Source organism: Botrytis cinerea, chromosome 7, assembly GCF_000143535.2.
Source record: "Botrytis cinerea B05.10 chromosome 7, complete sequence".
In the NCBI taxonomy this organism is placed as follows: Eukaryota; Fungi; Ascomycota; class Leotiomycetes; order Helotiales; family Sclerotiniaceae; genus Botrytis; species Botrytis cinerea.
Window position 1 is genome coordinate 1,661,626 of NC_037316.1, and position 13,928 is coordinate 1,675,553.

Sequence of the window (13,928 nt, forward strand, 5' to 3'; positions counted from 1 at the left end):
CTCTTTTTGATTTCTTAAATTCTTGCATCCATAGCATACATCGTCTGAGAAATCCATCTTAGAGTTCCGATCACTTTTTCTCCTTCTTTCAATTCACTATTTCCTTTACGTCGCTAAGGGAAGGGGGTGAGATGCTAAACCCCTCTCTCCAAATCCGCCTCCCAACATTAAGGAACCTCAAAATCTTTATACAATACCAATCCACCATGTAAGACCATACATTACCATACAGCATACAATCTAATCTAGTACGAACTCTTACAGCATATCAACGCGCCATTTTCCAAAAACCTCGGCACGGTAATTTTCTCGCTAGTGCTAAAACTGGATTATCCTCTCCCACTCCGACACCTCAACCTCGTGTCTCCACTTACACAGAACGCTACTATGCCTATCGTATGTTCTTCGTCTTCTTCTCCACAACCTGAGATAGAATAAGTACCAAAAATCACAAGACTTGCCAATCAAATACGATCGGGCTGCTGGCGCAATGGCAACGCGTTTGACTTCGACTTCTGTTAGAAATAACAGTTCTCTCCATCAAAAGATTACAGGTTCGATCCCTGTGTAGCTCATTTTTGCAAGTCTGGGGCTCTGGGAGTATGATTTGCACTTGAAATAGTTGAGAATTGAGAAAGTTGTGGGAGTTTAAAACTTTTGGTGGTGAGAAGAATGGGGGCTAGGTGGAACGGGATGACGGGTTAAATGTGGAGTTGTGGAATGCGTTGGACTTATAAATGGAGTGCGTTGCTACGAAATAGCAATTATTGATTGGGAAAGGAACAAGGAAGGGAATCATCGTTTGCACGTTTGCCTTTTTAGTCAAAGGGAAGTGGGAAGGGAATATGCTATTTTTGTATCCCGGGAGTTAAGCATTTCAAGCTTGAAGATTCGAAGAGGTACTCAATGGGGGTTCGAGAATGAAGTGATAAAATCAGACAGAGTAGTGGTATTTTTCAGTTGGGTGTGGAGAAAGAAAGTATGCTACCGATTAGCTGTCCTTTGGACTTTTCGTTTCGGTAGAAGGGGATGAGGATATTGTTTAGCTGCAAAGCAGACTTTTTGAACAGAAATATTGAAACAGTTTGGGGAACAGTGTCAATGCACCGATCAAGTTGGTACATCCAGAGATGAGATCTATAGCCGATAATGAATCATTATCAAGAAGGGGGGGAGGGGAGACCAGGGAGCTATTTGTAGGAGAAAAAACAAGCGGAATTTGACCAATGCGATATGTAGCGTTGGCTATATAAATTAAGTATCTCATTGAAATTTTCGACTTTTCGACTTTTTAATCATTTTCGGTTTTTTATGTATAGAAAAACAAAGCCTTTTAATATAATGTAATGAAAAATACTGATTTTTTTTCTTCTTTTTTTTTCTCTTTCAATTTTCTAATTTTCTTTAACAGATTTAACAGATTTAAATTATTCTAATTATTTATTATTAATCAAAATTAACAATTAAAAAATTGAGAAATTGAAAAGTTAAATGAGACATTTGATCTATATAGTTAATTATAGATATACATTATTTAGGTGAGAATACATCTACTCATTCTTAAGGTCAAATTCTGTCTGTTTTTTCTCCTATGAATAGGGGAGATGCTCAGTGTGGAAGCTAGGCTGGCCTTGAAGTCGTGGGTCAATGTCAGTCACATTGAAATCAAATACTTTCAAGCTTTGAGCTACAGAGCTAGCTACAAGCCGCGTCATAATACTAACCGTACAAAAACATATGCATGATACAGAATATCCGGAAGTATTTAGGCACCTACCATTTTCAAATCCCAAATTCAAATAGGTATATATAGGATCTCTCAAATAACTAGATCATATTCTATCACAGATATACATAACACCTCGACACATGCACGCACAACTCACTAGAGTGTCCCTCATACCCTTCTGCTCAACTATCCATCCTCCACCCTCGCATTCCTTATCTCCTCCCCCCTGTCGACGTATAGCCCAGGCGTCCGAACAAAGTCTAAATCCTTAAAATTCTACCCCATGAAATAATCTTAGTCGAGATAGTATCTCAAATCTAGATTTAGTATATCCGTATGTGTGCTATTGGTATGGATATACTACTACTGACGTATATGAACACAGGTATCCGGGCTCTTATTACATGTTGGTACATACTGCACCGATTTCACGGTCTCACATGATGGATCCACAGAGATGTGATTGAAGAGATCACATACAATCAGAAATTCAACATCAAACTCAAACCGAATACCGATTTCTGCCCGAAGCACAAGTTCAAAGATAATACCCCTCTCATTATTTTTCATCTGGAGTTTCATGTCCGGATGGAAATACTTGTTCTTCATGTTTATATCTGTATGCTAGGTTTGGATTCGTATGTATGTATGTATGTATGAATCCTTATCCATTCTATTCGAATATGGGGTATACATATAATTTGTACGTTGGGGAGTGCGGAGCCGTGGCACCAGGGGGGAGATGAGGTTGATATTGTGTTAGTGGGATGTATAAGACAGAGATCATATTGTCAAAGGATCACTAGTGGGTGTATAAACTGATAGAACACTTCTCAAATTTCGAAATTTTGTACAAATTCATTCTATAATTGTTTGGTATCAGAATTCATCTTTTAATTGTTCAATCGTTAGTGAGTCATTGTAATGATCCCTGAGATATAAAAATCGATATTCCAAGAGATATTCCTAAGTTCATTTTTGTAGTGACCCTGAGAACACGCTTGGTTCGCTGTAACGTCAAGAAACTGCTTAATCAAACATGTTGCCATCCCGTTATTTGCGTCTTGCTAAACCTTGAGATAAAGCCAGACAACAGACTCATACCCTCTCTCCCAACTACTACGGCGCATTCACCCCATCAACACACAGACATGTAATCTCTTCACCTTGAATTTTCCAGTCCACCAGTGGGTGTACGGGCTAAAGGGGTCAAGCACAATGACACTGGAGACCCGGAACTTTCATCCGCAGGGTGCCAATGCCGTCTTCAACCCGTACTACTACTAAAGAAATAACCCGCGGAAGAAATTTAATTGATGTTTATTCCCCTATCTCTACGCAAAAGACAGGCGTGAAAGCAATTAGAAATCAAAAGATGTCAATGATCAATGATACCCTATGAACCCCGGGGAGGGGGAGGGTCGTCAAACATTTACATCGCTTATGCTCAGTATATTTAGTAGTTCGGACTGGCAAACTAGGGGTGGAGTTTTTCAATGTTCAAAAGCAATTCAACATTGGGGATGAAATCAACACTTCAAAGGATTCGAAAGTTCCGATTGGATCCCGAATCCTTTAGCTTTTCATTGCCGGACTGCAATCCAAACTATTGGGAAACCCTGCTTGTACTACGATTTGGAATTCCAAATGTTACCACGCCCCCAAAAACAACATCAAACCTCGTGTTGCAAATTTGTTCATGCACGAGTCTCAAATAGAATCTCATCATAAATGAGGTGTTGGTGTTTGCATTCCAAGAAAATCACCCCGGTTCATGTTCTCATTTACCATGCATATCTCTTGCATTCAAAGAAATTCTTTCGGAAATTCTCGAATCCTTCTAGAAAAGTCGGTACTTAGGCGCCACGACTTTAATATATGCATGTAACGCTGAACAAAAGCAGTTGCAGCCAAAGATAATATTGTAAAAAGAAATTCGCATTGGATTTGATGGAACAGTGATATGCAGCTGGTTAGAATAATCAAACACAACGAGAGATGGGATAACCATCCCCTTTGCTATTTTCGTTTTAGATATTTTTGTATAGGAGATGGAAGGTCGAGGAAGGTGCCAGGTGGTTTAAACGAACTGGAGATGACTTGCATACTACTTGTATGCAGGTGAATGAGTTTCGAGAACTTTCCTCTTCTCGATTGTTCCTGCATGAGCCCGGCCACCGGGTGGAACTATGTCCAATGAAGATTCTAACAACATCTGAACCTCTTGCCTTGTGAATATTGCCAAGTTGTAGAGGCTCAATGCGGTGCTTGAATAAGAAAAAGGTTATTGACGGCGGTTGAAGTGTTTTTTTCTGGTCGCTTTGCCAAGTACCCCAGAGGTGCATTCGGCATTGCGGAAGTGAACTATATTGTATTGTCCACATTGAATCTTGGATCTGAACAAGAAATCACTATAGGAACTGCCCCTCTCGATCTATCGAATCTTACAACTGGGACCTCATTGCCTGTGCGTGCGTGACGGGTGGTCATATTGTATGGGGGAATGAGGCCTGTGCTAGTTAGATTGTGTACGGATTTGACTTTCGCCATGATGTCTGCCTCGGAGTGTGCCCCCCTCCCCCCCCCCCTATCTGTACTCGAACCCCTGGCCACTGCTGTCCTACTTGGCATAGGAGATTAAAGCGAAAAGCCTTCTACCCACACGGTAGGCTTTTCATCGGATCGGAACTGGTGGGTAGGAAGGAACAAGAGCCTAGAGGATACAAGGATAGATCATAGGAAAATCGTCAAAGTACCGAAGTTCGTTCGACATGATGGAATCTAATTATTGCTGTTTTAATCTTTTCCTCGGCAGCTCAATGTAACCGTAACTGTATCGAGACTGTCGGGGGAAGATTGGTGCGCTAGCCCTCGATCTTCTTACCTCTACATGTATCACTCTCCAAGCATCTTGCCATCGTGTTTTACCATTTTACTTTAAAGTGGCAATAAGTAAAGTGATCATATTTTCGGAAGACAAATGTTCCTAATGAGATCCACCCATCTAATCAGTCAGGTGGTGGTTGAAATCAAATCAAGGGAGTGGTTTTTGGATGTAGTAGAGAGTGTAGAGTAGGGGTCGGTCAAGCAGGGTCTTAATAGTTTGGTAGACTGGTGGACTAAAAGTGGTAACATCCGCAGGAAGCGGCAACTAAAAATTGAAATTGACAGGCACAAGAGCCAGAACAAGGGCTGGAAAGGGTAAAACAGTTGAACTACTCTGAAATCTGTATAGTGTACTCACTAACAAGGAAGATTAGACAGAAATTTCGGGACCCCATTAACCTACATGATCTCTAATAGGAAATCTTGTAATCTTGCAATGTAATCTTCCAATCTTCCAGTCGTCTAAATCTTCTAGAAGAACCTGCAATGGAACTCTGGAGGCATGTCGGGTTGAGATCCTAGAACGTTGTACAGCGCGGTGCGGTGCAGTGCAGTTGTGTACAGCTAATCATATCGTCTAATTGCAGTCTACTGGCATGTGTGAACGACCATGTGTGAACTACCAAGTGTCAAGTAGAGTATCGTATGGTATCAAAGATTCCAAGATTCAGGAACATCAAACTACCTAGCTGAACCAGAAACATATCATATGCAATGCGTAGTGCGTTGTGAATGAAGAAACCCTGAAGAATCAAGATAGCAACAATCAAAATGAGTTCAGTCCTTCTTTCCATTCTTTTCTAACCGTCCTCGAGCCATCTTCCGAGAGCTCTTTTGCCTGATATATAGTATACATACGGGGATACAAATGAGGATCATCCAGTTGTAGCCAATTAATATCTGAAGAAATCCACCCTTGAGCTTTTAATAATCTTGACATGTTCCACAAATAAGGAAGATCATAAAAGTATGTTCCTGTACTCGTATCTAACTCCATCTCCATATTGTAGCATGCAAGCAAGTAAACGTTCGGTTATTCGCCATCTCTTCCATCTGTGATCCATTCCATCCCATCATTCAGAAAATTTCATCATCTCATCACATCACATCGAGTAGCTCCTGCAGAAAGAGACCTTGGAGACCCAGGGTGTATTAGAGTGCCCAAGTAGAATCCCAATTGCGGGACTACCCATCCTTTAACCATGGTATCGAAACACACGCATACTCCATACAAACTTACATGCTCACTTCCATACTCGTACACATTTTCGTGGAATTCCGAGATCAAGGCTTCTTGCATCACATAGTTAAGTGCACACTACCCACATAGTATGATAGTGCTACCGCATTGGTTTTACCTTATATCCTCTGTTCTACTACAGACGCAAATCGATCAATATATGCCACTTGGACGTTTACTCGTACAAGAAGGGATAACCCCCCCCCCCCCCCCCCCCCCCCCTTCCCCAGCCCCAGAAGAACGCTCTTAAACTTGCCAGATCTGTGATTATTTGTTCTGCGTCTCAATATGTATATGTCGTGTATATCTTCAGATCTCAATACCATATTCATCTATTTTCTATAAATTTCTTTTCCTGTGGCGTACATGTTGTCTTAGATTGTATTACCAGGTAGTATGTGCGGTTTTGCACTACTGATGAAATCCTCCTTCCTGATTCGTAGATTTTCACTTGGTTTCTGCTCTGCCGCTCTGCCCGCATTCATATCCATTTCGTAGCTGACGATCCTTCGAAAAACGAGAGAGAAATACTCCGGCTTCGTATATTGTGGTTCACAATCCAAGTGCCATAGAAGCTTATTACCTTATTCCTTTACTCACTACGACACAGCATACTGCTATTGACCCCAAGGGTGCATGGGTCATATCACGGTGTCTAGAGAGCTATCTAGGAAGAGGCGGAGAAGCAAAAGGGAGGATATGGCAGAAGTGAGAGGAATGGAAGAGACGAGAGCAGTTGAGAAGGCAGAGCAACCCCCTATCATAGACACATTGTAATTAGACACTCATGTATTCCTTCACCAAAAAGGCAAATAAAGGGTCCAAGGGACCTCAGATGTTAACCTCCGTAGACTACGAGCGAGGTCCTACTTTTAATAAACGTACTTGTCCCTAACTCATAAGCAAAAAGAATCCTACTCTGCCATGTACGTCGGCTCGGTTGGCAGTATATAATTCTCGTCCCCTGTTTCTTGCACACAAACTTATTACTCCATAATACATAGTATGCGCATATATCCGCGTCTGTCTATCTTATATTATATACTCCGCAGTATATAGGATGTGCTCCGTACACAAAACGAGGACCACCTAGACCACACATCATCAAACGAGACAAGGGAAATATTCCCTCTACCCTCTACCCTCCACCCTCCACCCTCCACCCTCCCCCCTCGCCGCACACATACAGATTAGATTAACCTTACCCAAAGCCCTACCGCATACCGACTTTCCAATAAATTATATTTCATGAAATCTTCTTGGAACGCTCCGTCTACAAACAAACTTTGATCTCTCTTTAATTTAAGAACACGGGAATTCCATCCTCTTGGTGTCCCTCATTCTGTCACATCTCCATATTAAATACTCGTGAAGGATAACCACAGACCACAAGAAGACCATATTACCTCGTTCTTCAATAATATCTTCGAACCTTCATCCACAAATCCACACCTCATCCTTTCTGCGCAACAAACCTTTTTTCATTGTCCCAAGATCCTCCCCCGAAAGACGTCAAAAGTCAAACACCAACACCAGGCGAGATACACACAAACATGGCGGAGAAGCCAGCGGTTCTCATCATCGGGGGTCTCGGGTACATAGGACGATTCCTCGCATTGCACATTCATAAAAACAATCTAGCATCTGAAGTTCGGATTGTGGATAAAGTGCTACCACAACTAGCATGGCTGGCACCAGAGTTCGAGGATGCTTGTTCGAGTACTAAATTCATGCAAGCGGATGCCAGTAAAGAGCGTATGTTCATACATCTTTAATCCTTTCACCTTGGGTCTCCATTGGTCTAACATTTTGCTTCCTCTCTAGAATCGCTACCGAGAATCTTCGATCGCGCGGATGGGAAACAATGGGATTATGTCTTTAACTGTGGAGGGGAGACCAGATATTCACAAGAAGATGAGGTTTACAAGGTTCGCTCGCTGGCGCTGAGTATTGCGGTTGGAAAAGAAGCTGCGAAGAGGGGTGTCAAAGCTTTTGTCGAACTGAGTACAGGAATGGTATATAAATCAGATTCGACACCAAGTAAGGAAGGGGACAAGTTGAAGCCTTGGAGTAAGATTGCGACTTTCAAACTACAGGCTGAGGAGGCATTGGCTGAGATCGACGGGTAAGTTTGTATTTCTTATCTGCGACTTTTGGGTGGCTGAAAGAGACACATGAGGGGTGCCCTAAGAGGCTTATATTTCTCCTTGCTTCCTTTCTTAACTAACCGATCATCTTCATTTAGATTAAACCTCATTATTGTTCGTCTGGCACATGTATACGGCGACTATGCTTCACAATTCGTTTCTACTGCCCTCACAATGGCACGCATCTATCAACATCTTGACGAGGAAATGAAATTTCTGTGGACGAAAGATTTGCGCGTGAATACAGTAAATATAAATGATACTTGCAGGGCGCTCTGGGCGGTTGCAGAATGGTATGCCGTCTCTGGGAAGCCAAACTGGGACGTCAAATCTATGGGCAAGATCCCTACTTTTAATGTTGTGGACAAGGGAGAAACATCTCAAAAGACTATGGCCGAGCTTATTGGCCAGATCTTTGGCATCAAAACTGGATTCCAAGGACAACTTGTTAGCACTTTCGCAAAGATGAATCTCGACAGTGTTGTGGATGATATTAACGAAGAGGTCCTTGGTCCCTGGGCTGATCTTCTCGAGGAAGCGGGTATCACACGACCAGGCCCTCTTACACCATTTATGGAGAAGGAATTGTTGAAGGATACCGATTTGAGCATGGACGGGAGCAGAATTGAGAAGGTAGTTGGGTTCACATATGAACACCCAAAAATTACGAAGGAATTGTTGCAGGGTATGATTGATAGTTATATCCGAATAGGCTGGTGGCCTGTTGCAAAATAGACACTCTACCTTCTCCTTCTCTCCACCCTCATCTTTTTCCATCTTTCCATCTTTCCATTTTTTCCAATCCATTTTTCACAGGAAAATAAGACAGGAAAATAAGACAGGAGAAAAAAGGGATAGGCATATCACACCCACATCATTATCCAATACGAACCCTATTCCTGGAACACCTCTGCTACTTAAACAGCACCCTTCTATCACCCAAATCCCTGAAACGAAGTAACGATAAACGAGCAACGGACGCATGCGAAAACATACCCACGAAAAGTCAAAGTTAACAGATTGCTTCATACCCATTGTTCTATGTATTCCTGCTCTCTTGTTTCCTGCGCCCGCCTGCCTTGTTGTCTCCCTTTGCCTTCATTTGATGGCGAATGGAAAAAGATTATTCGACGTTGATACCATCTTTGCATTTTCCTTGCGTTGTTCTTCTTAGCTTTACTTTGTTTCGTTTCTTTTTTCTTTTTGTCTCGATTCATTTACTTGATTCTTTCAAATCTATTCAATTTTAGAAAGTAGGACAGAGGAGAAAGATCACTTGTATCTGTACGTACTTATTATTCATTCATGTATATGTATACCAAAATATTTTACAGGCAGCTCTTTTAGCACAGAATCTTGTGCATTCGACTATTGAAACCCTTAGCGAAGATGAAGGAGGTATCCTATCTACTCTTTGCAAGGACTCCTTGCTTGTTTTTTTCTTTCTCAATCTACTTATCTTTCTTCCATAACTTCCCTTCTGATACTCATCTCTTCGCATGACCGAACATATCATACATAGTATATCACAATCTATTCACTCATGTTTTCCAATTCAATTCGCGCTGATGTAATGCAGGAAATTCAAAAGAAGTGAATGCGCAAACCCATTCACTAATTTCTTACACATCACCTTCTTACCTGGTTATCTGTCTACATCCTGTATGCCATCTTTATCTTTCCTTGTCTGCATCTTTATCTCTCTCATCCCGTAACGCCGGGCCAAAGTATCATATATCATAGCCCCAATAAAGTCTATGGGCGCAAAAGCATCTTCGGTGGAAGATAGGAATGAATGGAGATTGTGAGGGATTGCTGATATGAATAAACGAAAAAGTAAATTAGATGGATATGTTGTGAAGAAGAATAAGAAGATGGGACGGGATGAGGAGAGATATGGATGATATACCCCCTACATACCTAGCTACTTATATACTCTTCCAAGTACTAAAAGAATATCATAAAAGAGATCAATATGCAAAATTAGAAATACAGTCACATCTCCTACGTGGCGTCTGCTGTCTCAATGGTTGGCACACGAAGTTCTTTATTTGTTTGTTGTGTCAGTCAGCTATTCAAAGATTTACTTTACCTACCTTCTCTCCCCTCTCAAACCCTCTCTCCTCGCGCTTGAATTCGCATTTTGCACTCTCATCCTTTCGTTTTAATACCTACGACTTCATTTCAGTATACATAGTATCAAACTAAACTCATTAGCTGCATCGTCATTTCATTTCATTTCATTTCTTCGCCCAAATACCAGGTCACTCAACTATAAATCACTACCAATCCAATCTAACTCACTCAACCCCCCAGCCAAATTTTCGTTCATTCATTTATTCATTCTGTTAAAAACGCCACGTGTTTCACGCCATATCTCCATCTTCCATATCCATCTTCTCAATCCAAATCCAAATCCAAATTTGAAGATACGCATCCCATCCGACCACCTAGTACCTACAAGTAGGAAAGACGGTATTAACGACACGCATATCGCCCTTAAAATCCATCACAATATACCTAAAACTTTCTCCCGCTACCCAAAAACTCAAATTTGAATCGCTAAGCCATCGCTAAAATCATTTTCATATATCATTTCTCCGTCTTCCTTCTCTCTCCTCATCATGAGGACTAATTTCTCTATGATCCCTTCCTCTCTCATCTTCACTGATACTCTCTGTTGAACTATGCTCACCACTAGCAATCTCAGCATCCTTAATTCTAAAGCCCTCGATGATTTCCGCCAACCTCGCACCTTCTTCCTTACCCCTTTCTACATTAACGAAATAAATCAATGGAGCGGGCAATCCAACTAGAACCGCCAAAAACCAAAAAGCTGGTCTAATTTCGCCCGTTCCATCGACAATTGCTCCCACAATTGCGGGGCCAAACACACTAGATCCTTTATCTGTAATAGCGTATAGAGCATAGAATGCTGCCTCGGATCCCGGGGGGATCAGTTCACCAAATAGGGAGCGACAATAACTACTTAACCCACCGAGGACAAAACCGTAAATGAACCCGAGAGGATACATTTCCCAAGGTTGTTGGAGACCGATGACGTTCCAGCGTTTGACGATGGGGAGAAACCCCAGGAGACCGTACAAAGGGATCGATTCGAATATGCATATACATGCGAGAATCGTTTGATGGGGCTTCAGATTGAGAGCGCGGGAAATAGCTGCCCATGAGAATGCACCTAGAACGCCTGCTGTAGTCGCGATGACATTAATGAGGCCAAGTGCTTCGGGTGCCATGCGAAGTTGAGTTTTAGCATAGAGAACTGCTGTTCCCGAGACAGTTGCAATGGCATCGGAGAGGAGGAACCACGCTGCCAAGAAAAGGGTTATATCTTTCAATCGTCGAGCGAGTTTTACGGTGCGGAAGAGAGATGACCAAGCGTAGATGGTATAAGCCAACCAACTTCTTGAGCCCTTTGAATTTCTATTCCCCGTGGATGGTAATGGTGGTCCTGGTCTAGGCCGAAGCCATAATGCGGCAGGAATTGTAAACAGGAACCACCATAATCCTATGAAAAATAATACGAGTCGTAGGGAGAAGGTTGTACCTTTGAGCAGCCATATAATGATAATGGATACGCATTGGAGAAAGAGACCGGCACTATAACCGATTCCTATACCAGTCGAAGAAATTTGGGTAGACAATTGAAGCTCAATCGAAGTAGAATCTGCAGATAGCGGCAAAGGCTCCGTTACGTCAGGAGCTTCCGAAAGGGTCCTATTGTGCGACAGCAGTGCGCTTCTTTCATCATACACCTCAGCCTCTGACTCGCCCAGGGAGTGTTCTGGAGGGTATTCATCGACGAAACTGGGATGCAACTCCGGTGAAAAATCCGGCGTGCCATATTGAGTTTTCGGATGATGTCGGACAAGTAGGGGAAGAAATGAATTTAACAGCACAAAACTTGCCCCAAAGCAGGTATTTGAGATTATTGCCCAGAGAGCCCCTAGCAAGTACACTTTCGGGACAACCGTTAGAAACAACATAGTCGTTATAGATCCGGCGAACGCAAAGAATAACAGCAGACGTTTGCGATAATTCCCATGATCTGCAGCACAACTAATTGAAACTACCAGTATCGCTTGAAAGAGAACACTGAGAGAGAAACTATACATAGCAAAACTAGCAGTATTAATCTGTAGTCCGCCGATATAAATCACACATTGTGAATCTTTTGCATTTCCTGGGTTTAAGCCTGGTGGTAGATGTGTAGAGCTCGAACCGCATGGTTGTGTTGGATCTGAAAGTAGGACTCCATTCTCTCTTGCCAATTGTTCCAAGGTAATCGGGATGAAGGATCCTGAAACAGATCCGTTAGCCTCAGAAAATATGGGTTCTAATAAGCTTAAAACCTAAACTTCTGTAATGAAAGTCGAAGATTTGAAGGTACAATGCCGTCATTGATAAGTGTATAAGGCAAGGCTGACAATGCCACCCCCTTTAGCCTCGATGGATAGGACTCATGGAATTGCAAACAACTGGACCATTTTGCTTCAACAAGCTAGATATAAGATCAAAGAAATACCTCAGACGTACCAATACCACAAATGACGAAAACCTCCGCAGCAAATCCATAGGCGTACCATCCCGACAACTCTTTCCGACTCGTCAATCGTGTGTCCTCACCCGCATACTGAGCAGGAACATCTCTATGTGCAGAACCAATATCGGGCCCCATACTATCGTGATCAGCGGAACTCGATCTCTCGTCATCTGCTTCAAAAGATGAAGAATAAGAAGTGTAAGATAGTTTTGTACTATTTGAAGGGGCGCGGTGTGGTTCGGGGCGAAGCTGGGGTTCGCTGATGCGAGGGACCATTGCGCGCTGGATAAGGTAATTTGGGACCAGTTAATAGCGATAGGCGTTTAGAACATCATGCTAACCGGGCTAATATCTGAAATGTTTAGGATGATTTTGAACATCTTCTTTTGTTTGAAGAAATGCTGTGAACGAAGAAATAATAAATAAAGGTTAGCAAACAATGTAAAGTGTGAACGAGGGAGGGAGAGAGAGAAAGAAAAGAACAGAACAAAATAAAGATTTTTTATTCCAAGAATCCTCTTACCTACATACACACATCCACATATGATGGATGGATGCATTAATGAAAATGGAGGTGAACGTAAAATAAAGGAAAGGTTAGCTATTCATAAGAAGATACCCGCACCGTACATCGATCTTTTGGAGACCAGCACAAGTGACGAGATAGACGCTCTAACCTGGGTGGAAATAAAACAGGGGCATTCGGCATTTGACCAAAGCACCACTTTTCAGCATCCTGTGAATCAAGTGAGCTCATGCGAATGGGGCGGAGAAGGAGAGGCGGAGGGGGAGGGGAGGGCAACGCAACGCAAGGAAGAAGACGTGTAAAGTTGTAAGTGAGAGAGGGCGAGGGCGAGGGCGAGGAAGGGGGAGAGGGACAAGAGATGCGTAGAAGAGATGTAGAGAGAGGAAGAGTCCCAGAGAGGATGAGGGTGTAAGGGTACAAGAGTACAAGAGTACAAGAGTATAGGAGAGTATACCTAAGAGTGTGAAGAATGAGAAACGAATACTGCCCGCCCAGCTGTCTGAACGCCCCTTGGACACCTACATTGCTACACGCTGTTATTGTCGTGGTTGCCATCATTCTTCTGCATCATGGATAGTTCTTGTCATTGGTGGCATGCAAACAAGAAGGGCAAAGAAGGATCAGGACAATGCATATCTATATTTTATATGTGTGGAGTAGCCATACGTAGCAGCAAACAGAAGAGCTTTCTTATCGCTTTATCTATCTTTCCTCTGTCTCTCTTCACTCCCCTCCCTGCCCTTCCCTTCCCTTCCCTTCTCTTTCCTTTCCTTTCTCCCCCTTCCTCCTTCTCCACCAATCGTCTCTCTTCTCTTCCTTTCCACCCACATCACCGG

The 13,928-nt window shown here is 42.5% G+C and overlaps 2 protein-coding genes across 3 annotated transcripts; one reads left to right on the forward strand and one right to left on the reverse strand.

Moving 5' to 3' along the window:
• The first annotated feature begins 6,717 nt into the window (after nt 1-6,717).
• BCIN_07g04630 (hypothetical protein) lies at nt 6,718-9,975 on the forward strand. The gene is made up of 3 exons (XM_001554053.2): nt 6,718-7,610; nt 7,680-7,980; nt 8,101-9,975. Exons 1-3 carry the CDS (start codon nt 7,409-7,411, stop codon nt 8,735-8,737), a joined length of 1,140 nt encoding a protein of 379 aa, XP_001554103.1. The 5' UTR covers nt 6,718-7,408; the 3' UTR covers nt 8,738-9,975.
• Nucleotides 9,976-10,061: 86 nt separating this feature from the next.
• BCIN_07g04640 (hypothetical protein) lies at nt 10,062-13,926 on the reverse strand. Of its 2 annotated transcripts, XM_024694086.1 has the most exons (4): nt 13,547-13,926; nt 13,090-13,302; nt 12,560-12,967; nt 10,062-12,323 (listed from the first exon to the last, which is right to left on the reverse strand). In XM_024694086.1, exons 3-4 carry the CDS (start codon nt 12,840-12,842, stop codon nt 10,588-10,590), a joined length of 2,019 nt encoding a protein of 672 aa, XP_024549875.1. In that variant the 5' UTR covers nt 12,843-12,967; nt 13,090-13,302; nt 13,547-13,926; the 3' UTR covers nt 10,062-10,587. The 2 variants fall into 2 exon arrangements, with proteins under 2 accessions (XP_024549875.1, XP_024549874.1); XM_024694085.1 differs by having other exon boundaries at nt 13,090-13,926.
• Between the last annotated feature and the right edge of the window lie 2 nt (nt 13,927-13,928).

Bases quoted from the DNA above. Each gene is read 5' to 3' on its own strand.
- BCIN_07g04630 (XM_001554053.2), top strand. From the start codon at position 7,409: ATGGCGGAGAAGCCAGCGGTTCTCATCATCGGGGGTCTCGGGTACATA. The intron at 7,611-7,679 runs GTATGTTCATAC...CTTCCTCTCTAG, and splicing joins AGCGGATGCCAGTAAAGAGC to AATCGCTACCGAGAATCTTC. The intron at 7,981-8,100 runs GTAAGTTTGTAT...ATCTTCATTTAG, and splicing joins GCATTGGCTGAGATCGACGG to ATTAAACCTCATTATTGTTC.
- BCIN_07g04640 (XM_024694086.1), bottom strand. From the start codon at position 12,842: ATGGTCCCTCGCATCAGCGAACCCCAGCTTCGCCCCGAACCACACCGC. The intron at 12,324-12,559 runs GTACGTCTGAGG...GATCTGTTTCAG, and splicing joins TTTCGTCATTTGTGGTATTG to GATCCTTCATCCCGATTACC.